General features: G+C 37.2%; 1 protein-coding gene across 1 annotated transcript in view; it reads right to left on the bottom strand.

Moving 5' to 3' along the window:
* CRLF1 (cytokine receptor like factor 1) overlaps positions 1–20,991 on the bottom strand; it is a 130,924-nt gene extending 109,933 nt beyond the window's left edge. The window contains exon 1 of the mRNA XM_018557487.1: positions 20,725–20,991. Within this exon, the coding sequence (XP_018412989.1) occupies positions 20,725–20,779 (55 nt within the window). The 5' untranslated portion in view covers positions 20,780–20,991. The remainder of the gene's footprint in view (positions 1–20,724) is intronic.
* Positions 20,992–24,984: the final 3,993 nt, after the last annotated feature.

Below are 24,984 nucleotides of genomic sequence, written 5' to 3'. Positions count from 1 at the left end.
CGCCTAGCAGAATTCACCAGGGCCCCAGACCTTGCTGCTGCCCTAGCACTAGGCCACTGCCCTCCCTAAGGCTGACAGGGATTCTAGGACCTGATCCGCTGGAGCCCCCTGGGAGACATGTTGAGAAACATGTTCTACCCAAAGGTCCATATTGCGTGCTACACATGTGGCTGCCATAACTGGTGCTAGGGAGGCCACATTGGCATCCCAAGCTCTACGGAGCAGGACCTCTATTTTTCTATCCATCTGATCGTAATACTTCCGGCATCCTCAAAGGAAAGATCAGCCTTTTTAGATACTTGGGCCAAAGCCGCATCCAGTCTAGAACACCTGAAATATTTCTCCTCAGCTTTCTTAGCAAAGGGGAACCTTCTCTTCCAGGATCTAAAACTATAGAACTTTCTTTCAGGTTCCTTCCACTCACCCTCTACTAATTCTTTTAGCGACTGGTGAATAGGAAAACACCTACCCTGAGCCGCTGTAAGCCCCCTATATAGACGATCCTGAACTGATACTGTTTTAGGAGGATCAGGGATCTGTTCTGTGGCATAAATGGCCTGCAACAGGGGTTCTAATTCCTCTAATGGAAAGAGATGTCGTGGCGGCCGGGACTCCCCCTCCTCATCCCTGGTCTCACCTTCTTCCCAGGAACTATCGGAGCTGTCTGACACTGAATCCCTTACCTCTACCCGTCTAGCTGACCTGGGCAGTGACACCTCTCCCGACTGTAACCCAGAAGGGCCGGCCAAATCCGGTGCCTCCAGTGGAACATAGGAAGCAGGCAGGACCTCGGGAACAACCGGCCTACATGCCTAAATTGTCGTTAAAACAAGGAGGGAAGCGCTACAAACTAAGTGAGAGGGCGTGTTACGGAGCCAGGGAGGAGGGAATGGGAAAAGGTTGGGAGGAGCAGTCTTAATTTCTGTTTTTCTAAATTGTCGTTAGCAGTTCTGATTTCATAGAATCAAAAAATGTTTTCATCAAGGTAGCAGATTCAGCGACTAAAAACTTATGTAAACAAATCTCACAAAAGTTTTTAGCCCAGGGAGCTTATTGTTACAGTTACCGCAACGGTTTTTATATTGTCTGGGAGCTGGGGTAACCAGTGGATCAGAACTTAGGGATGTGGTTTTCAGCAGGAGAAGGATCCTAGGCAAATACAAAAAAGACTCAGTATAAAAACCTGCCCACAGCATCCCATGTTTGAACCACCCTAATTGTCCCAACAGGACCGACGGAGCACTCGCCCCGTACTTACCCTGCCTTTGGAGACAACAGCCGGCCTGCCTTGATCCTCCATTTGGATGGCAGCGTGGCTTTCCTCCCCCTAGAACTGTCCAGAGGGGCTGCAGCAGCAATGAGCAGCGTTCCAGCGTGTGAAAGCAGAGAGGCGCGCAGCGGAAGTGACACCGTGGCGGCCGCCGGATATGATGTCACCGCCGGGGCTCTGGAACGCAAAGCCCGCCCCTCCTGCGTTCCACCACCGGACTTCCGCCCACGCCACACGTGCAGCTTACCTCTAAGCTGCCGAAGCCGCTGGACAGGGCATCGATGTCGGGGAGCTTCAGGATTCCCCTCCTTTCCTGGGAAGCTGGAAGAAGAGGACCTGGAAAGATGAAAAGGACACCCCACCGTCAACGCAGCAAGGTGACCGGCACTGAAGCGGAGCACAGAGCTGCACAGAGGGAAGACCCGCGACAACCAGGCCGACCAGTCAGGAGCAAAGAAACAAATGTGACGAAGGTTCCTGGACGGTAGGAAACACAAAGAAACTGAGGTATGAAGGGGTGGGAGGGTATTTAACTGATTTGTTAATTGTGATTCCTGTTGAAGGAAGGAGCCAATCATCTCTCAGGTTGCTGGCCTGGAAGATGATTGGAGGAAATATCAGTTAAATACTGCATGTGGGCCATTGGATAGAGCTGAGAAGCATAGGAAATAAGTTGTCACATTAAACCCTAACTAAATGACATTTAGTTTGTGCAAACAAGGGGGTTATTCACACAGCTACCGAAGGCAGCTGAGTGAATAACCCAGCCGAAGTGAAGTGAGCCGAACAACGTTCGGCTATTCACTTCTGGTTTGTACAGCTTAATTCAGCCGTACATCGGATGCCCTCAGTCAGCCGAACATGCTCTGCATGTTCAGCTGAGCCGAAGTGCAGAAGTAGTTTGACTCTGCCGATCCAACATCTGCTCGGCGGCATCCGGCTATTTACTCACTGCTTTTCGGCATGAGAATAGACCAAACAGCAGCGAGTAGCCTGCTGGATCCAGATGTTGGATCGGCTGAGTCGAACTCCTTCTGCACTTCATGCTGAGCATGTTTGGCCGACCTGAAGCCAGCCGTGGCAAGCCGATGTACGGCTGATTTTAGTCGGTGTACAGTTGAAATCAGCCGTACAAGCCTGAAGTGAATAGCCGAACAGCGTTCGGCTCACTTCACTTCTTATCGGTTATTTACTTGGCAGCCTACGGCAGCTTAGTGAATAGACCCCACTGTTTTTAAAGCTGTTCCTGAGTTGAAAAAACACTCACACATGCATCTTTACAGTGTGACTTCTCCTCCTCTGCATATCACTACAGGTAAACCTAAATCATAAAAAATAAACTCTGCTGCCCTTGGTTCCAAACAAATATGACTCTTCTTCAGCCTTTGGATGGTGTTATGCATTTAGCAAATATATGTTCTGTATTAGCAATACAACAAAACAGATAACACCCTTCCTTCATATTTAGAATGTAGCCAGAGCTCAGAAGGCATAAAACAAAACATGGTACAATTTATTATTCACATAGCCACATCATGATCATTCACTGGAGTTATATTAACCTCTTTTCACATGTTAACACTCCAGCTAATCCCATTAAACCTAACTATAACCCCTAACATACTTTCCAAAGAGAATTTAACCCCAAACACTAGCTTATCTCCTGAACTATCAGGAGATGTGACCAAAGTTAACAGTCATGCATTGCAAAATACCTATGTCAAGATTTGCAGAACAGAAAATTATCTGCTGCAGGGTGATCTGGTGCAGGCTCTGATCTGCAGTGTGGCCAAAATAGATAGGTAGATACCTTTAGATAGATAAATAGATAGATAGTACATAACAGATGGGATACATTTTGATAAAATATTTTGAAATCCAGAGTCAAACATTCATATAATAGACACAGATGTTGATACAGAGCTCAGTATTTGTGAACTTGGCCCAAAACATGCACCATAGTTCAAATTCTTGTCAATGTTATCGTCACATTTGTAAAATAGTTTTAGATATTTTTCTGTGTTACAGTGTATAGACACTACACAGCAGGATAAAGCAAATCAATCAGCTATTTAAAAGTGACCTTATCAAATATATATATATTAAAGTACAATGTCATTACCAGTAAAAATAGTGATATATTTGAAGCCAGATCTTATGTTTTACAGTATGGGGTGAACTCAAATAAGCCCAAGAAAGCACCCTTTTAAAGTGATCAAAAGTGTGCTGTGCATCTGGAATCCTGTTGAAAACTGCTAGCAAGTGTTACAAATAATCACAAATCAACGCAAGATCAACTTTTTCTTTTTTTTTATCACTCCATGAGTTATGTTTCAACAGACTAAAATATTGCAAAGCAGAGATAAAAGACAGGATCACAGACAAGTTTCCTATGTACCGTATATATTATTTGCTATAGCTCTAGGGCTAACATTTTTATATGTCTTTCCACCATTCCTCTTTCCTCTCTGATTTTTTTTTTATTGTGCTGCCTTGTTGAGTTCTCACTTAGCCACAGATATCAAGTCATGCTAGACTGGAGGTAACACTTCAGACATTTGTTTACATCAAAGAGACTAATGACTTTAGAATAGAATGACACTTGAAATACTGCTGGTGCTGCAGCAGCCAACAGTTTAACACTATGCTTTTGACTTATACAAAAAAGGTTGAAAAAAATATCAAAAATACAGTCAATTACCAATTCTGACCAGCAACTACTTGAACTCTGGTAACTTACTACCTCATTTTGGATGTTGGGTCCTCCTAGATTGACTTCTTGTCCCCTTCTCTTTTCACCACTGCTTCTCGCTCTTCTTCTCTTTCCTTTTTCCAAATATGTAATGGTTGCCATGTGCACAGTCTGTTGTATAATGGACAGACCCCAATGACCACTTATTATAGCGTAGTTTTTAGCATAGTGCGTTCTCAATGCTTTTCTGCTTTTTGCAATCTTTGTATTTCACAAACTTCCTAATAAAAAACTTTTGAACAAAAAAATAGTCAATAGATAGGATGTTACATAGTACTATTATATATAATTAAAAATCTTCTGTAATATTAAAAACAAGATTTTACTGTGCAATGCCTAGTCATCTATTTCAAAGTAGTTTTGTAAATATCAGAGTTGTTTTTGTTTAATAAAGTTAGTTCATATAGCGTACATTTATTATAATAAAAACAGATTCCCAGGCTGATAGTGAGTGACAAATGTTAAAGTATGAAACAAATACACACTTATGCCATTAAACATTAACTTAAAAGAAAACATAAATGTGTTTAGTACATTATGTATCGTCTGAGATATTTACAGTGTAGTGTATTGCTTTCAGGACTGACTGAATAGTCATAGAGCCTGCTTTACTCAGATTCTGGGGATGCCTTCCTATGTTTATATAGAATGACCGCGATACATTTTTGTGTCATTTTAAATCTGGATTATTTATTTCTTATTATTACATTTTAAAAATGTATTATTACAAATTGATAAAAAATATACTGTATATATTAGTGAACAATACTTAACTAACAATTATCTTCTGGTATTATCCTTATTTTAAATTAAAATAATGATAATAAATAATTTAGCATTACTATAATGCAAAATAATACATTTTCCATTACATCATTAAGGCTTAAATAAAATGCATTTGATACTCTATGACAGTCAATCAATATGCATGTGCTCACCTAGTCTGGCTACTTGAAGCATATGCACACACTCCCCAAAGATTTATTTGTCAGGCTGTGTTTAGAACTTGAGAAAAATCATTGTTGTTGTGCACTAGCGGCAATCAATGAGTGTGATTGTGGCTACAGTCATGTGATAAGTACAATCAATGGAAATTGTTGCCTTTTTTAATACATTTTAAAAAGCAGACATTAGATCCTCATTTAAACAGTGCCTGAGCAAATGACACATAAAATTGACATGGTGTATTGATATTCATTATTTAAATGACTGAAAATGCAGATTTATCACAATGGAAAAGTAACACATTCAAAAGTATGAATTTAAGGGGTAAAAATTGGTAAATGTGGTAAAAATGTACTTTGCAAAACATACCCACCAACATTCAAGGAAAACTAAAGAAACATATTTTTGCTTGCACATGATTGGATGATGGAAATCAGCTGCACTTCATTCATTAAGCTAAGGGAAAATTCCCTTGCAAAGTGAACATTTCTTTGCAAATTAATCAGTCTAATTTCTTTTAGTAAATCAGCCCCTAGAATAAGGTGTTCCAGATTAGGTGCCAATGATTAGATCCTCCTAAAGGTGGCCATACACGCTACAACCATCGCAAGACTTTAGTCTTGCGATGGTTGTAAAGGGATTAAAAAAACGTACGATCTGCCTATCTTGGACAGGCAGATCGCACTCTCGATCATCGCAAGCCCACCCCCCTGAGGGGCGGGCTTCCGATGACCGCAATGCTGAACGGGCAGTGTGCGCGTATGCACACCGGCCCGTTCAGCATTTATCTTCCGAGCACCGTTCTAACCAGCCGAGAATCGTACGATTCCCGGCTGGTTTTCGAACATGCTGGTTCGACAGAAGACATGCGACCGTACAGTATAAACGGTCGCACGTCTCCGTTCACACTGCTCGATTATTGTACGAAAAACCGATCGCATACGATTATCGTACGATAATCGTGCAGTGTATGGGCACCTTTAGGGAGTAGGCAGGTGGAACCTGCCTTATTCAAATCTCAGACATTTAGGGTCTGGTATTGTCTTTGTTGTTGACGTGGGTTATGTCATCCTACCAAGAACAAAAGAGTTCTCTAAGACCCTCAGAAAGAAGGTTGTGGATGCCTGGGAGTCGGGCAAGGGATTTCAAAAGGTCGACAATTTTTTGTAAATTCAATTATTTCACTCATTCCCATTAGGGTGAGATTTTACATAATTTTATGAGATCTCAGGAAAAAAGATACATTTTTTTCTCTGCACAGATGACGATCTAACATGATTTGTTATGGTTTATATGATGCTGCGGCTATGCAAGTGAAGAGGCAAAAGTGGCAAATAATAATAAGTAGGTTTATGTGTTTTCTAGTTTTATTGGTGACAGTTTATTAAGGCGGGGGCCCGCCCTGTAAGGGTTGCTTTGGTCTTCCTATATTTAAAGGTTATTGAAACTGTTAGATCCCCCCAATAGCCAAATTCTCAAAGGACAATATATGCATAAGAAAATATGATAGAATAGATAACTACAAAAACAGCAAACGAGCAAATGTTACTATTGCTATCAATAGGGAAGAGATCATAAGGTTGGTATTTTTACAAAAAAAAAGTGACATCTTTATACACAATATATGGCATAATATATGTATAAATTGGTTTACAAAAAATCTAGAACTTGAAAGGGATATATTATTCCCTATTATATATATATTATTGTTTTAAATCTCTACCTTTACATTTGTATTATGAGTAATGTAAAATGCATTTTTTTATAACGGTGACATTAATTGTGCTGTTTATTGATGGGTCAATGTAATGCATACTTTTAATGATAACAATGAAAGTACTATATTTTTTCATTAATTAGTTATATTTGATGTGTTAGTAATAATAATACATCATCATGTGTAGTTTTGAGGGGTATTGAACGATTGCCTTATCTTACCTTAATGAAAACAATAATGCAGAAGGCAATAGTTTTGATTCTTTTTTTATGTCTTTCTACTGAGTTAGCTTGGAGAATTCAAGGATCATTAGTAAATAATCTGTCCACCTATCTCCTACTCTGTCCACCTTTAGGTGATTCTTGGAAACTCATGTTTTTAGGGAAGACTTTCCCACCTTGACATAATAACTGTCCTTTAACTTTTTCCACTAACTTATCCCACACAAATTATTACCTTTTGTATCACTTGCCACTCCTACGAGCAGGGCCCTCCTTAACCTCCTGTACTGAAATTATGTTATAACTGTACTGTCTCCCTTCATTTTGTAAAGCGATGTGTAAACTGTTGGCGCTATATAAATAACAAGTTGTATTACATATGTGTTTTTATTTATTAAAATTATATTGAGTATTGTTGATAAATCATCAAATAAATCATATAAAAAAATTGTTTCAGGTATTAAAGCTTAAAAAAATTAAAAATGCTAATTGGCAGGTTTTATATGACAGGAGCCTCTTCTGCCATAAAAATGTCTTGCTGCCATTCAGAAATTATTATTTTTTCTGTACACAGAGCCGGCATGCCAAGATGTACATTCCGTGCTCATGCATGGGAGTTACGTCATTGAGGCCTGGCCAATCAAACAGTCAAAGACTTGAAAAACTGAAGAAGACAAGAAGGTAGATGGAAGCCACGACGAGGGAGATGTGCATCGCTGGATGGGATCGGTTTGGCAGGTAAGTCTGCCATAACGTGTTAAAATGCTATGCATACTAGCCCATTATGGCTAAAAGTTCCTGTGGCCCCCTTTTGTATTTTTGTATAGATGCTAAACTTCTGCTGTAACAAAGTTGTTGCAGTAAGCACACATTCAAATATCATTACTGCACAATGTTGTATGGTGTCATAATGGGTAATCGAAGTCACATTTGTGAAGGCTGTTGTGTCTGTTAATAACATAGCTGTCAAGTTAAAGCCCATCCATCAGAACAATTCGTTTAAACCAAACTATACTCATCTCTGCTCCAGCAATGTGACGTCCACAAGCTCCTTCACCAGCTCTGACATCTTGTCACTGACCTCCTCTACAGTTTTTTTGGAGCTGTTTCTTTGTTTGGTATATTAGCATTTCATACCCTAGTGAACAATCGCGGTACTTGTCATGTATAGTTTTTTATATTCACATTGAAAACTGCAATGTAGTCATGGAACATGAATGTATGTTTTACTAAATCAGTAAGGGTATTGCAGTTGATAAGTGTGCATCCATCCGGCACTCATTAAAACTTGCAGTGCAATCATAGTAAATGTATCCATAGCGATATCAAATTTGTGGTTCTGAATATAACTGTGGATTTCTTAAAATAAATTGCAATTGCACTTTTACTTTACTATGGCCTTAGTTTTGCTGAATTATGTGGGCTGCCATTGCTGATCTCTTACTGTCACACTGGCCCAAAACCTTTCATTTTTTCAATGTCATGGATCCAGCATGCAGATCAGCAACTAAACCCACTCTTGCTGGTGACCCTGAAATGATCACTCTGATCCTCTTGAAAATCAATCTTTAGTGCTGTTGACAGATATGCACCATATAATTTATAGGTCAGGTAAGTTTGATGAGTCAGATTCAAAGTTTTGCCCTATGGTTGGTTCACATGCACAAGTTTTATCTGCATTATGTAGTATATTATAAATTGAATTGAAAGAAGTGGACCAATTTTGCAAGGAAGTACACAAGGAAGTAAAAAGCAAACCATAGCAACCATCAGTTTCCAGCAGTAAAAACAATAAAAGGTGACACCTGACTTAATTTTAGGTTGTATATTGCTTTGTGACTTGATAAATAAGCCTGGCTACATTTTTTTGGAGTACTATCAAGTAATACAATAATTTTCTGAATTTTAATTTTCTTTCTTAACACTTAACCTTGACTTAATAAAAGCATAAATAGCATTTAAGTACTTATTCCTATGTGTTGGTGTTGTACACTCCTTTTTTTGCCCTGCTTTTACAGTTTTCACAGAGTTAACAACAGCCACATGTCTTTAAACACCATGGATGTGTTAAACAAGACTACTTTGTATGGGACATTGCTAAAGCACAACAAACATATTTCCTAATAAGACAGAGGGATGGAGTAATGTTATTTTATTTAATGAGTAAGAACAGATTGCTTCATCATGTGGATCTGTTTATGAGAATACAGTATATTGAAATGAACAGCTAATGATCCACTAATTTATACTTAAGTGCTAGGAAATAACCAAACTTCATTTGATGTCATGGTGACTTTTAAAGGTGGGCATAATGTCCCACCACACACATCTGTCATCAATATGATCATCACATCTACTGGAATTGAATGCAGCGATGGTAGCCTACTACATAGAAGTGTAGGAGCAAGCAAAATTGATTCTAAAGAGCAAAAAGATTTAGGAAATTATAGTAGATTAAAAATGTGTCAGAAAAAAAGGAATGAAGCACAGGAAGAAAGATGTAAAAAAGCAATTATACCATATAAACAAGAAACCATGTACTTGTCTAAAAATTACAGCAGACCTAAACTAAGGTTAGAAAATTACATATTCAAGAATCAAATTAAATGTAATTTCATGCTTATTATAGGCTGCAACATTATTATAAATCAAACAAAAAGGATCCTACTAATTTAGGGAAAATTAGGACACAGATGCACCTCAATTCATGCCTACATTTAGTCCGTGTTTATTACTAGATATTAAATCAGAGGAAAGATGGCTGATAAGCTGGTTACTCAACTTGGATTCCACAATCTATGTGACACTAATCGTTTTATGCACAATACAACCTGTACCCTGTTAGGATCATCATTTATGAAAGCCAGAAGAAACTGTACCACTGCTCCAATCATTCCACTTAAGCAGACAGAACAATTCCTGGGTGTATTACCTTATGATTTAGATTGTAGGATGTTGCAGACAGTGTCAGTAGAGCAGCATTGAGATGGATTTCTTATACAGAATGGTTCTGTAATAAAGTGCTCTTTGTGACATAACAGTGCAGTTTCATATATGAAAACAGCAATGGGTGCGTGCTATGGCTTGTACCGTATTACTTACTTTAGACATATAATATATTGTAGCTCTGTGTTATTTGATATGAGAACTCTAACATATGGACCTGCTACCTACACAGTGACCTCTTACAGCCTGTGTCCATTCTATCTACAAAAATCGTATTGATATGTTTGGTTGTTGCAATCAAAATGCTGAAGGCTTGGTACAGAATGCATTAATTGGCAGCAAACAGAAATATTATGTGATTCACTGCCGATTCAGCATTGTTTAATCCACCACCCCTTTTCTGACGGTGTTTAGTTATAGTCTAGCTCTTCCAAGCAGCACTGGCTGGTAGTTAAATAGTTAATGAAAAAAATCTTTCATATCTGGAAACCTTTAGCTGTATTTGCTCATTCTTTATACATGCATGTTCATACATACACGTGCAGCTACTAATACAGCTGTCACTTTATTGGTCTCTATGCCAATATATGGTCAGCCTCCCTCAAGTGTTCATTAGCCTAATTTTGGCAATGCAGACTATAAAACACACATAAGAAATATACTTATTACTTATTTTTTTTATGCATTTTGAGTAGACATACATTTTTACAGTGAAAGTCCACAACAGCTTCATAAAACAAAAATCTCAGGGTAGTGTGCATAAGTCATGAGTTTAATAAATACAGAAATATATTTATTTTGAATCTACACAAAATATCTTCTAGTTTACATTACCATAATTTGCCTAATGAATAGGTTAGGAGAGTTGGATCTTTATTGCCACCTTTTGGCCACCAGTGGTATGGCAGAAACAGCTATATTAGTAAATTAGCCATCTTTAGAAATTAATTGCAAAAATATTTAGCACAAGCAGTTCAAATTGTATGTTTATATACATTTGATAAATATAAGCTTGCAACACTCCCAGCCGTTTGTTGGTCTCACCCTTCTTTGCACTTATTCCATTGGCAAAAAGGAAACCCCTGTTTTCTGGGTCTAGATGCAAAGTCAAAACCAGTTTTTTAGTATTAGATAAAAAGTGTTATGGTCAGAACATCAGGCTTGTATTGCTGCCTATGTGCTCATTGGGGGAATTTACTGTTGGTCCAGGTGTCCATGGTTTTCAGTACAAAAAATTAAAATTTTTAGAGTTGTGACAGGAACAGGAGGTAAGGTGAAATCTCTATTTTAGGGAAGCCTGCTTTGGTGACAGCTATATCTATCTAGCTATGTATCTACTCTACAAAAAATCTAAAATGTATGGCTTTAGACATCCTTAAGTAAATGTTTTAATTGACAAAAGAATTAATTAAAATCCTTTTTGAAAGTTTCTATACCTTTAGTAAGTCACCTAAATGTATGAAAGGGCCTCACCCTGCAATAAACCTATATCTCTGGATCTCCATATCTCTACCCTTAAGAAATGGTTACATAATGTTCATTGTGAGAAATACAGTCAGATTCATCAGTATTTTGACCATATCTTTCTATCAGTAAATTGTCTGTCATGTTTTGCTGTATGTTAGTGAATTGAGAAAACAAGAATTTATGAAAGTTGCATAAATTGCATTTGTGTAAATGGCCATCCATTTTTAGCAATTCATTACCTGCACTGGGGCACATAGTCATAAAAATGTGTTAATTAAAGCCCTCATGGGAAAAACATTAAATGCATGACAATGCTAACTAAACCTATGCCCCATGCAGTGTCTATTTATATCTCCTGTTTCTTAGCAGCTAACCCTGGGAGAAAAAAACAACCTAAGCCCAGGAGACTCAAAAAGATCATTGTGCAGCATACATTTAAATCTCTACTCACAGCATTGTGATAATATTGCATATTATTGTGTTTGATAACTACCCAGCCTCAGATAATTTCTTAGATAGTCGCCGGTATTTTAATGCTACTATTAAACCTAGTATATGTGTGTACCTATTTCTGATATTGAATCAAGATGGGATCTTATACTCTAAGTAAAATATGTGATAATATGAATTGAAATATATTATCTTATGGCTGTTTAGATGGATTATTGCATTTGTGAATCTCATCTACATTATGATATAGTTCATATGTATTGATGTCACCACCTAATCCTAATCTAAGGCCCACATCATTAATTTTGGTGATAAACTGCATTTTGCAGCATGTTCCCACAGGTGTTGCGGAGTCTATTTATGTATGGGCAAATGGAGCTATCATTATCAGAATGCAGATAGATATTATAAGAGACAAAGGTGTGCATTTTTTTGATTACTGAAATCTGCTTCTGTGCATAGCCAGTGTTGTATGAATTTAAGCTCTCTTTATTCATGCAGAGTATATACACTGTATTATACATATAGAGTCTGTCATGAATATAGGAATACACATATAATCACTCAGCTTAACATAGTCTTAAACAGAAGACGTAATTTACTTATAAGCACATATGTGTAAAATCTTCACTACAACCACACTAACTACTTATACTGCCAGGAGCATACTAAGCAATGAAAAAAAAACAAATCCAGCCGGGTTCTGGAGCAACTACATACATGTTGATAATTTCACTCTGTAGCATAGCACTGTTCCTATACCATGCACACATCAATGTTGTTCTGGTTAAACTATTTATTTGCCTCAACTATAATGCATGCTAAAACTCTTGGCCTTTACAGCAAGCATGAGTATGATCACATGCTCACACTGTTAAGATTCTTTCTGTGAATTTCAGGGAATAGGAAGGAATGAAATGAAACAGCCTCCAGAAACCAAAACTGGTCAAAAAGCCAGGAACTCAGTTGGACAGTTTTCTAAGTTCCCCATTCATGGTCTGTGGTAAACAGTGCTACAAACAACATATCTATTATGGATTAACAAATATTTTTCTATGTTAGGATAGGCTCCTAATGCTTGGCTTTCACATATAGTCAGGGATACAGCTCTGCCAATGACATATAGAGGAACACCTTCTTTTCTCTGAGCTGATTTCTTTCTTTCAAATACCCACCACTTGATATCCATTGAAAATCTACTTCAGGCTAATTTATTATCTCAATGAAACCTAGACAGATATTATTACATTCCCAGGTTTGTCCTTAAATAAGCACTACATTGTAAACAAGTTACTCACAGAATCAACACCACAGATGGCATCAACTACTATTTATCTTGCCATCTTTATGAATTAACTGAGTTAAACTTGAGGGTCTATTTATATATTTTTTTCTTACAAGATTTACACAACTTTCACATAAGAGTCACACATTTTGGATTTAAGTTGTAAAAAATTGTGAATCCTGAAATCAAGAATACTGATCCATTACTGAACTATTTTCAACTGATTCATCCTGTTTCAGATCATTACCAATTATAGGATCTTTTCTTGAGACTTGCTATTGAAAATGCTCTAGAATTCTGAGTATATACATGATTACTTTCAATTTCAGATGTTGCTTTCATTGACCAAGATAGTGAAAACTGTACAGAATTTTCAAACATTGACACAATACTAATGTCTCTTTTACTTGCCAAATGGTATTGCTCCAAAGACAGAATCTGGAAGAACATCACTAAGATCTATTTCTAGAACTAATCTCCAAAATGTCTTTAGTGCATGACTGTTAGTGCAAAGAAATATGTAAGATTTCATGTAAATGTTATCTTCACCATAACTAACACAAATTGTTCATGCAAGTTAAAATTGTAAATACAGGTGTTCCAAGCAAACTACCTTTTTTGAAAGGTTAATCATACCCAAACTAAATTACCTGTGGGGATATTACTCCTAGTAGAAATTACGTTACTTTACTAAAATGCTGCTTGATTATCTCTCAGCTAAGTGTTTTAAATAAAGCTGACAGAATGTAATAAGTTGCTATGGAGTTCTTCTTGCAAATGACTTAATACCTGAGGCACATCACTGAGATAAAAATACCAAAGGTGTTCAGAAAATGGTAGCTTGCATTGAGTGGAACATGTAGGCATGCGGGTGCCAAATAACTATCTTGGTTTGGTCTTGTTGTACACTAATTGTTATTCCCATTTAGTTTAATACAGTTGGAGAGATCAAAATATGCTTATAAACATTCTTAACCTTTTCATGATTATAGGCCCCAAATGGATTGCCTGGTATGTCCCCATACTCTATTTTCGGGACTGTCTAAATCATTATCAGTGCTGTTGTTTACCAGGATGACTTAGATAGCTTGGTTTTACATCAAATAAGGATAGCTAGGAACAGAACAGTTTAATTAAAAATTTTAAGGATCTTACCATTATTATTTGTAAAAAAAAATGGCAAAGCACAAATATACAAGCTATCTACAACTAGTGAGATTCTTGTTCTTGTTGTGTTTTGCAATTAGGGCATGGAATTTGAGTTACCGTTCCAAAAACTTTACTCACATATCACCTGACATATCAATTTCTGTTCTTTGAATTCAAGGTAAATAATGCAGGAAATCTTCTTTCAATTTTTAAAAAGTATTCAAAGATCTAGTCCCATATGCCAATCATTTGGTTCCTATACCCCTTTTTAAGAACCCCTGTTATAAATGGTGTCAGTTAAACTAGGCTAAATTTGCAACCATATTCCTTTTCTTACCATTACCGCCATATCAAGCATTTACTATATTTTTTTTATTGGTGACAAATGCTGTATTTGGGTCTTATCTCCTGTCTGCAAACCTCTTAATTTATGAATAAAAAATATATTTTTTTGTCCTGTGAAAAGTCTTACCTACAGACTTAAATGTTCAACATGTTCTGTGACAGTCACCAAAAGGAGCACTACTAACAGTGAATTAAGGGCAGAGTGGAAGAAGGGGTCTATTTTAAGTAGAAATTAACATATTTTAGGTAGGTCTGTGAAGGTTCTCATTCATCCAGGTCATGGTATATCAGTAGTAAATAGGTCAAGGCAACTGGACTTGCTATATGTAGAAACATCTTCAAGGAAAATACAGAAAGTCCAGTTGCCTTGACCTATTTTTTACATATTTTAGGTAGGGTACTCCAAATTCTGCAATGAGCTATTACAAGTAAAGCCTCCAAGTACAAAGTGTAAAGGTCTCTGACCAAAGGAGACCTATCAGAAAATATCTTTGCAGTTATTACTGGTTATTATAGGTTATTGCACATTGAGAATCATCACTTAATTGATCACATCTGTGATACAATGCATGTGGGACATTTTGTGTATTATTATTTTTTTGCTGTGATTGTAATGTTGTGAAATTTTAATCTGTATAATTCCCTTTATACTGTACATTGAATTAGACAAATGTCATGAAGGTATGAATAATATGTGGTAATAGATTTCCATCCTATAGCACTCATCATATCCAGTAATTAATTTGCTACACATAACACCTTAATTTATATAATTTATTATGAAATAAAATATTGCTACTAGTAAAAGAGAAATGCATATTAGTTATGTGAAATGCTTAAATGTAATAGTTATGGAATGCTTTATCCTATTTTACAGCTCACATTGGTTAGCTCAGTATTAAACCTTTCCTTCACCACATCCTTCAGTAAATGTAAAAAAAAATGCATATTCACAGAAGATTTACCATAAAATTCATATGTCATCAAACTACAGGTCAGACATAGTAAATGGCACTAAATTAAGTCAAGGGTTATTAAAGTCATCCCTTCAATCACATCCATTTACACATAGGTGCTACTGATTTACTAAAGGAGTCATTTTCATGCTGGCTGAGCTAACCTTTGCTCCCTTTAAACATTTAATCATGTTCAGAGTAGTTTTTCTCCTTTTTAAATTTCCTCTTAACTAAATTAGTTTTTGAAAAGAGCGGAGATTTGATGCCCATCACAAAATATATTCATATAGTAAACCAGTGCATAATATTAAAGAGCAACATTTGTGTAAGAAACATTTGCCCCATGGCTAAGTGTACTGTAGATATAGTAATGTAGGAAAATAAGCATTCACAATGCTTTTGTGCCAGTTTAAGCTTTGTTTTTTTAATCGGCTTTCCTAGCAAACATTTATACGGTAATAATAAATTAGCATTCAATATGAATATACGTTTGTGTAGTCATCAATTGACCCCCATTAGATGTATGCCTAACTATGTATAACATGCTCTTTAGATGTAAATATTAAAAACCGGTTATTAGTCATTTTAGATTACACTCAAATTAAAATTATACAAATCAAAATAAAATATCGTACGGGCTGTAGGGCAAGTTGGTTAAACTGCAGTTCAATGTTGCCACTTTGACTAAGGCATTTCAAACAGTAAAAAGTAATTACTCCTCATACATAACAGAGGTTTTTTTTAAAGAGAAAGCATATTCGCTGGCCAGATAAACCTATGGCAAAGTTGATTTTGCCTATCTATATGGCTGTTCTGAGTAATTTCTCTACTCATATTTGCCATATTTTGAAAAAGGTGAAACTAATCCAGGGGAATATATTTGGCAATTAGGTTTTACCAGTTTAAAGCGATTTTCCCCTGGTTTTCTGATTTAAACTATGCCTAGATCTTATTCTTTTATTAAAACTGGCATAATCCAATCACATTCATTTGGGAAAGCTGGAGAAAGATCTTGATGGGGGATTTATTTTTCCATATTGTTCCCTTTTTTAATCGGCCTGTTGCACTTTACATATACTTTGTTTTTAAACTGTACTTCAATGTTCCAACTTCCAATGTCAAACATGTGAGAAAAATGCAGCTCTGATTGGGCACTGAAAGAGGGGAAGAGCAGCAAAGCCCAGATCAATGTGTTTGCTTGTCAAGTTAAAAAAATTCTGTCAAAATAGGATGTTCATGATTCTCAAGGATTCAGCTGAATGCACTGATCCCGTAAGTACATCCTGTATGTGCCAAATTGTTTCTTTTCAAGGGAGATAAACAGCCAGGTCAGAGGCACTGATAGATAATTACTATACATGTGTGGGGGCTTAGTGTCCAGTTCAGTTATATGACCCTAATCTAATTAACCTCTGAAGTTTAAGCATGGTAAAGACACTAAAGCAGAAGCATTTATGGTAATTCCCTTTGGAATGAGCTGACTGCTTTGTTACCCAGCATGCATATCTACTGCATAGTACATGTTGGGCAAGCTACCCACGTGTGTCAATTTATCTCGGCTAAACCAAGAGAATAAGACGTCCCCAAAAATCTCCATCCTACCCATTGTTGGCTCTGATCTAATATGATTCTCCATAAACAAACAAACTTTTGTAAAGTGGAGTTGTAAACAATTCAATTGTCCAGCATTTTAACACTGTAAGTAATGTGTTCTTGTGTGTTAATGTTAAATCTATTCAAACTTACATAATGGTACAGAATATAAGTTAGGGGGCTAGAAATGTGTTTTTCCAATAAAATATAAAAAACAAAGTTATAAAAAAAACTACAATATTAATTATGCTTATGAGGTGTGTGTATTTATAATTTAAACAATTAACTACATTACAACTAACATTAGGGTCACAGTATGATACTGAAAAATCAGTAGTCAGGAGTGCACTCAAAGGCTGACTCTCTTGTAGAACATTATTTTACCTATAATCAATGGATGCCATATATATGAAGGAGTTTTACTTATTTGCCTCATCTAGCAACCAACAGACTATAATAAATAGCATATGATTGCAAATCCCATCTGGTGCCACTTTGGACCAAAAAAAATATCTTTAATTTGGAAAAAGCATCCAACTTCTGTTCAGGGCTTTTTTTGTATTGTGAACCCTGTGCAGGTTTCCTAATGATGAAACAAGGCAATTTAGAAAGAGGGAGATGGTTTTAACAAGTACAAGATGTTTTTAACACGTACAATTCTATGTGACCCCAGGTCTGCTTTGTTAAACTGATTTTATTACGATTTCTTGATCACTCAGAGGCACAGACCAGACCACTTGTTAAAGTGAAAGAAATAAGAGCAGTTTCAGCAGTCTGTACTTACAGTCTGTACAAACGTTGAGCTGAAAATTAAATTAAAGTATTTTTCAGCATTCATTGACACAGATGCTGGCCAAAATCTAAGTGCAGTCAGGCCAAATTGGTGGCTGAAATTTAAAACGTAAAAGTACTGCCTGCATTATTATATTTCCTTTATTGTATAATGTTAAAGCAAACAAGGCTTTCTAACACCCTGGTAGGCCATGTCCCTCATGTAAACATGGACCCAAGCAGTAATGTAAATTGCTTAATTAAGGTTAAGTTGAAAAATTCCTGCCTGCAAACCTCCACAAATATTCCCCAATCCCCCAAAAAAGAAATGTAAATCCAAGTAACCCAATCACAAATCGCAGTTTTTTCACTGCAAGCTAGTCATTGAATTTCATTTGCAGTATCTGCAATTACAAATGACATAGTAGATGAATTGATTCTCAGATGTTTACTACAAATTAAGTGGGCATCTGTATTATTTAAAGAGACCATGAAAAATCTAAAACATAAATGCAATTTTTAACTAGTAAATTACACTTGCCCATGATAATGTTTGTGAAGTAAATGTATGAACCGTTTTCTTTCCTAGCACGACTATATAGGAAAGGTATGCCTATGTTTATGGCTGCACAACATGAGGAGCATGAATCAATACAATTCAATGTTGTGAAATCACATACAAAATACAACTTCTGAGATTGACAAAGAGTATTTTACTAAGTACTAACCATATCTCTTCTTGTTATTGCACAATATATTAATAAGTTAAGATTAATATGCATATATATATATATTCTTATAAAATAATTTGAAACTATTTAAGTCTAAAAATGGTAAATACACATTTATGTCGCTAGCCGTGTAGCACATAGTACAATACACTATACAATACTGCATGATATAATACAATACACTTTTTGTAAGTGAAGATTAGCGAAATGTACAGTGAACTGTATGGATTTGTATACTCACACACATGCAACATGACTGCTAACAGGTAATAATTAGCACTATGAGCATGCAAGCTGTTCATATCTACATAAAATAATTTTGGAATGACTAAGAATGTCATAGTGGCATAGCAATTATTGAGTACTGACTATATCACAATGTGCACAGGACTGCAGTGACTTTCGCTGTAGATATGCTTTACCTCTAGATGTAAATTTTTAAACGTTTTGCAAAATATCAGATCCCCTGTCTCTCCCGTGTTAATGATAACAATATGGTAAATTAGCCAATCATTATTGTTTCTTAAAGGCAACTCATGCAGCTCCAAACACTGGTTCAAATTGCACAACAATGTTTCCAAGTTGAAAAACCATTCACACAGACCTTGAAGTGCACATTGGACCATCACAATAGTGTGCAATCAGCACCAGACCAAAACTACAATATATATATAATTTGATTCAAACAATACCAACATTTCTAGTGAGAATAGTTAACTGTAGTAAGCTGTGATAGTCTCTGCAAGTGGACTTTAGCAAGATGAAATAAAAATACCTGCCTGCCATACTTAAAGGGAAACATTATATTTTGCAGAGATTTAAGTAAAAGTGCTCCGTTTAAAAAAAGGAAAAACCATGCAATACCCAACAAAAATATATGGTAATCTAATGCTTGTATGCCACAAACTGCTCTCTTGAATACTTACATTTATGCATTAACATTAACTCAATAAAATTAATGCAAATAAGAGTTAATCTCTCAGGTGCTTATGACATACACATATCATTAATTAAACATGCACTGCTAATTTCAGTGTTTGGAAATTATGAGTAATGTACAGAGACACTTTATGAACCTGTGTCAAATGTAAAGGATGAATAAAGAATGAATGAAGGAATGAGTGAAGGCAGTGAGCAGCATAGGTACTAGGCAGCAGATTCCTACACAGCCTTATTTGCTTCTCATCATCCATGTCCATGCTACTTAAAACTGTTCCCTATTTATTGTTCCAATTAATATGTTCCTTCAGGCAACAGCTTACCCCTGTTACCAAGAACCTTTAGGAAGATTACATTTTCTGCTTTCCTTCAAGCAAGTCAAATCAGGAATTCACACAAAAACTTCCACGTTAGGTTTCCTGCAGACCTCTTTTACATCTCCTGTGCACATGAACATCATTGGAAAAGCTGTATTTCACATAGATGAAATGGACATTTTTTTTGGTGTTGGTACACGTGATCTTGCCTTTCTTAAATAAAGAGCAAATCTTAGAGTTTTGTATATTTTCACTATACTTTAAAACAATAACTTCAGCATGCATTTTCGAGGCACAGCGGAAACACTGGCAATTCTCAGGCAGAAGGATTTATGTGGACGTACCTTTTCAATTTAACAAAGTCTGTTCAACAACTGCATTTGCCTTCATATGTTCTAAGCTTTGCTTAACAGCTGAGAGCAGTACCACTACTGTTTATATGTATAGCCTTGTATCCGGTGCTTTCATCTTTATCTCCATTTTATGATAGGAGGATGGCAGTTTATTAACTGTATTTATTTGTAAAGCTTTAATACAGCCCAAAACACTTTTCCTTTTGTTTCGTTAAAACATATAAATGATTTTCAAACCAGGATAACATATACAAGCACATCAAGATAAGATAAAGGAAAAAAAAATTCCCACTTAAACATAAAACTGACAAAACTGACAAAAGCATTCCTTTGAATTTACTGAATAATTAGTAATTCACAACAGAAAAATCAGAAAAATAGATATATCTTTAATGTTGCGTGCATATTGAGTTCAAAGCTGTCATTTTTTTGCTGTGGACAAAGTGTCACAGCCCTGAAACTTCTGTTAAACCTGTGCATGCATTCACCTAAAAGACATAGAAAGAATATTACTTACGAGTCAAGGAGTTCACAATTAACATGCATATCCATGGGAGCACTAAAGCGATCATATTTCAAGGCTTTTTGAATACACTTGAGCACTTTAAAAAAAAAAAAATCCACCTTGAATCTTGTAAATTCCTGGAGATTTTTTCACTTGTAGGTACTGCTGTAGGGAAGTCGCTCGTCTATGAGGTTTTACTATAATATAGTTTTTTCAGCTTGTGCAATGGAAGCAACTGAAGCATATAAAAAGGAAACCGACAGCTTGCAGGTTAAGGAAAACCCTTTTGCAAGTCTGAGCAACTGAGAACTGACAGGCTAAATATGCCTGTAGTCCCATTCATTTCCCCGCCCACATTAGTTGCCAAAATTACCAAGCCCTAAAGAACTGGAGAAGGGATTCTTTACTATTCCACCGCTGCCCCCTTTTTGTCATTCCCCCTGTTTTTACTTTTTACGTCTGCTGACATTTCCTGAAATTCTTTTTTTTTTTTCTTTACACTCATGCTTCGTAAAAAGAAAATCAGATGTGAGTCACGGTAAGGAATTGTCTGCGTTGTTAAATGAGGTCATTCAGAACATCACTGCTTCTGCCAAAGTCTAATGTGTGTCATCATTAGAATATTAAATTAGTTAATGTGTCAGAGTGTCAGGGCACATATTAGGAGCATATAATAGAGAGGCTAGCACTAATGAAAAAAGGAAAATCCTTACTTGCAGCGAGCACACTTATATACTGACAGTGAGCATGTGATGGGATGTATCTTTATTGCCCTACAATTGCTAAGACTGTCCAATATTTTAAAACTAACCACAAATGTCACACAACATTATTGTAGCAAGCATCAAAGGGCTGCTGGAGTGTACTGGGAATTTGGAGCCTCCTAGTGCTGGAGTTGGGGAACCAGAGACTAAGATATACTGGATGATGTTAGACAATGCATGTGGGTAAGTCAAAGAGCTCACCTGGTGACCATACAAATGTACCCAGAAAAGGTTTTGTGGTCTTAGCAATATATTCACCAGAGGCAGAGGCCTCTTAAAGGTGAACTCTAGCACTCATTAAAAAAAACAAATTATTTATACAGAGAGAGAGGGAGAGAGGGGGAGAGAGGGAGGGAGGGAGAGGGAGAGGGGGGAGAGAGAAAGAGAGGGAGAGAGAGAGAGAGAGAGAGAGAGAGAGAGAAAGAGAGATATGCCTTTTCGATGGTCCAGTGATGTAATGAGCTCTTCCTCTTCTTTATTCTCCGGCAGCAGCAGGGCACACTTCTCCTGTACACATAATGACATTATTCAGTGCTGTAATGTTCTAAACCCAGGCTATGTGGTGACACCGCCTCTGATGATGGGCCAATCACAATTTGGTCTCAGAGAAAATGAGACTGGTGGCATCTAGTGGTGGAAAAGAAGTACTGCATGGGACAGCTCCAAATTGAAGGTGTGTATTGCAGCAGCAACTGCTTGTTTTATTTTAACTTTTTCTGGTCTATGAATTTTTAGTAGGGATGCACCGATACCAGTTCAGATACCAGTGCCGATACTTGGCATTTTCAAGAGAGCTACCAAGGTAGCAGAGGGACCTGGCGCTCCACCACTGTCCTGAAATCATTAGAGTCTGTATTGTTTTAGAAAAACTGTCATATGACAATAAACAAAAATGTATCAGTACTCGTGTCTGTAAGTACCTGGGCAAGTATCAGTACTTGTACTTGCAAATATGGTATCGGTACATCCCTTTATATTTATAAAAACAAAATCCAACAAACAAAATACATTAAAACAGAGATGTACAAAACCCAGGAGCTCTGTGTGCTCCTTACAAAGGACAGCTATCGCCTAACTTTTAAATTTTTCTCTAGTCTAGTCTTGGAGCTCAAAAAGTATCTGTACTTGTACTGAGTATGGTACTTGGTATCGGTGCATCCCTAATTTTTAGGGTTTTTTTCTTAGTGTGTTAGTTTCTGCTTTAATGTGTTTAATAACTGAATGACAACAGGATTTATACCAGAGTCTGAGAAATAAACATTGGTTTGAGGATGCACAAGAACATTTTTATGGACAGAAGAAAGACAGAGATCATAATGAAGAAGGCAAGGCAAACTGGACAAATAATGGCCTGGGGCTCGAGGCACACAGTGCCTCAGATAAACAGATGATTAGATAAGGAGAAAACTGACAAACAATGTGTAGGGCACATAGTAGAGTTATACAGCAGGAGCCAATATAAATAAAAAACCTTTCTAGAAAGTCCCAAGAGAACTGCTTCTCAGGCAGAAAATGACTGCAACAACAATACCTGCTCCATACAAAGTTGCCATACAATGATACAGTATATGGAGACATCTCAGCAATACCCAGCAGGGTCCGATGTTGCCAAAATATTGCCCCGTGTACAGACCAAGCAAAATGAGTTGCTCCACATGGAAGGATTGAAACCTGTTATCTAATATAGTAAAGGTACGTTTAATGAATCATAATAACTGGGTCTTCCAAAAAACAACCCCTGTATCCATGTATAAACAGAGGAGTCATCTGTTTCTTCATATCAGGACACTGGTTGCTATTAGGATGGATCCCTCAAGGGTCTATTTACATGTGAATTGTTGCCTTGATACTCCACCTGAATGAACTGTGACAGCTCTCTCATGATTTCATTTCTTGGCACTATGACTGTCATGTACCTTAGGGAGAGCCTGCGACGACGTAGGCGGCCTCTCTTGCTGCTCCAGTCCAAGCACCTCTTGACAGTGGAACAGGTGCACATGGACAGGGGTGATGGAAGATAGTAAAGTCACTGGGAATGCTGGAATCAGTAGTGCAGATGTCTTCCAAGCAGGAAGCAGGTTTTCGCTAGCAAGGTCTAGGCTACCCGAGTCAGCAAAGATCGGGCAGTGGGGTACCAAAAGGGCAGACGAGACATAGTCAGGGACAGACCGGTTCGGTATCTTGAGCAGCAAGGTACAAGACAGCAGACCAAAGCGAAGTACAAAACAAGCCGAGGTCGAGGGACAGCAATCGGAAAGTGAAGGAAAGCCAGGTCAGTAATGGGAGATCAGGTCAGGATGCAGGATTCAGGAACCTTATAGCAGAAAACAGCTGAAGGTCAGTCAGCATGGAGGCTAGGATGTCTCAGCCTTAAATAGCACATTTGGCGCCCTGTTTAAAATGAGCGCATGGACGTGTCCGCGCACACAGACGCATGCATATCCGCACAGAGGTACATGGCTGTGCACAATTTTGCGCCAAACTGTGCCCACGCACATGCACATACACAGGAGCTTGCACAGGCTGGTTCTGGCTTCCTAGCATTTACTTACATGGCTCATATTTAATGGGATCCCTATTTTGGTTTTATAATCACCAGGAGATTGTAATCTATATGTGAGCATTCAGGGTACATATCCTTTGGTATCTATAAGGAGCTTCTATATTTTTCATTTCTTATTATGTGTTCCCACAAATGTGTATCATAGTTGAAATGTATATTTATGGATCTCCAACTTTAAGGCATTTAGCAGTCTGACATGTCTTAGAGCAAGTATGGTGTTTGAATATGTTTTACACATAGGAAGAAATATAGGGCTGCCATTTCTAACCTTCTGAAAGTGTTAGATGCCTGGCTGTCATGCTGATTTCCTGGCTTTGCACTGGATGTGATTCTGGCAGCTGAGCTGCCACCAGATCGCTTCCAGGGGGCGGTGAAGTGTGCCCTCCGCTTGACACCCCCACCTTGTTTCCCAGGCTCTGCTGCCCCTCCTGCTCCTTGCATCATTTCCAGTCCCTCAGCTGTCATTGCTTGGCTGCACAAGCCGGGCAATAAGCTATTGGAGTATGCATCAAATAACTTATTTGGAGTGAAAAGGTGACACCAGGGGTCTAATTGACCCCTAATGCTACCTTAAAGAGTACCTGTCACCACTAGTATGCTATCACATAGCTCCCCTATGTGATAGCAATCAAGTAAAGTAAAAAAAAATAAAAAAAAAAATAAATGCTTAAAACATTTTTATTTTTTTAAGACCCCCACCTCCGCAAGTTAGGTATTGCCGCATGCACCAGAGTGAGAACAATAATTCTAGGGCCAATATTTACAGATATCTCTAAATTGATGACCTGTTTGGGCTTTTAAAGCATCGCGTATATACAACTTGAGGTACCATATTTGGAAGTACAGGGTATTTTTCTTCACTTTCAGCAGCCGAACACAGTGACTGGGGAGTGAAGGGAAGGTGATATTTGCTGCAAGTGTAGCCTCCATGAAAGTGAACCTGCT

Source organism: Nanorana parkeri, unplaced genomic scaffold (genome assembly GCF_000935625.1).
Source record: "Nanorana parkeri isolate BGI_ZX_2015 unplaced genomic scaffold, ASM93562v1 scaffold286, whole genome shotgun sequence".
NCBI lineage: Eukaryota > Metazoa > Chordata > Amphibia > Anura > Dicroglossidae > Nanorana > Nanorana parkeri.
This window is presented reverse-complemented; position numbering and strand designations above follow the sequence as displayed.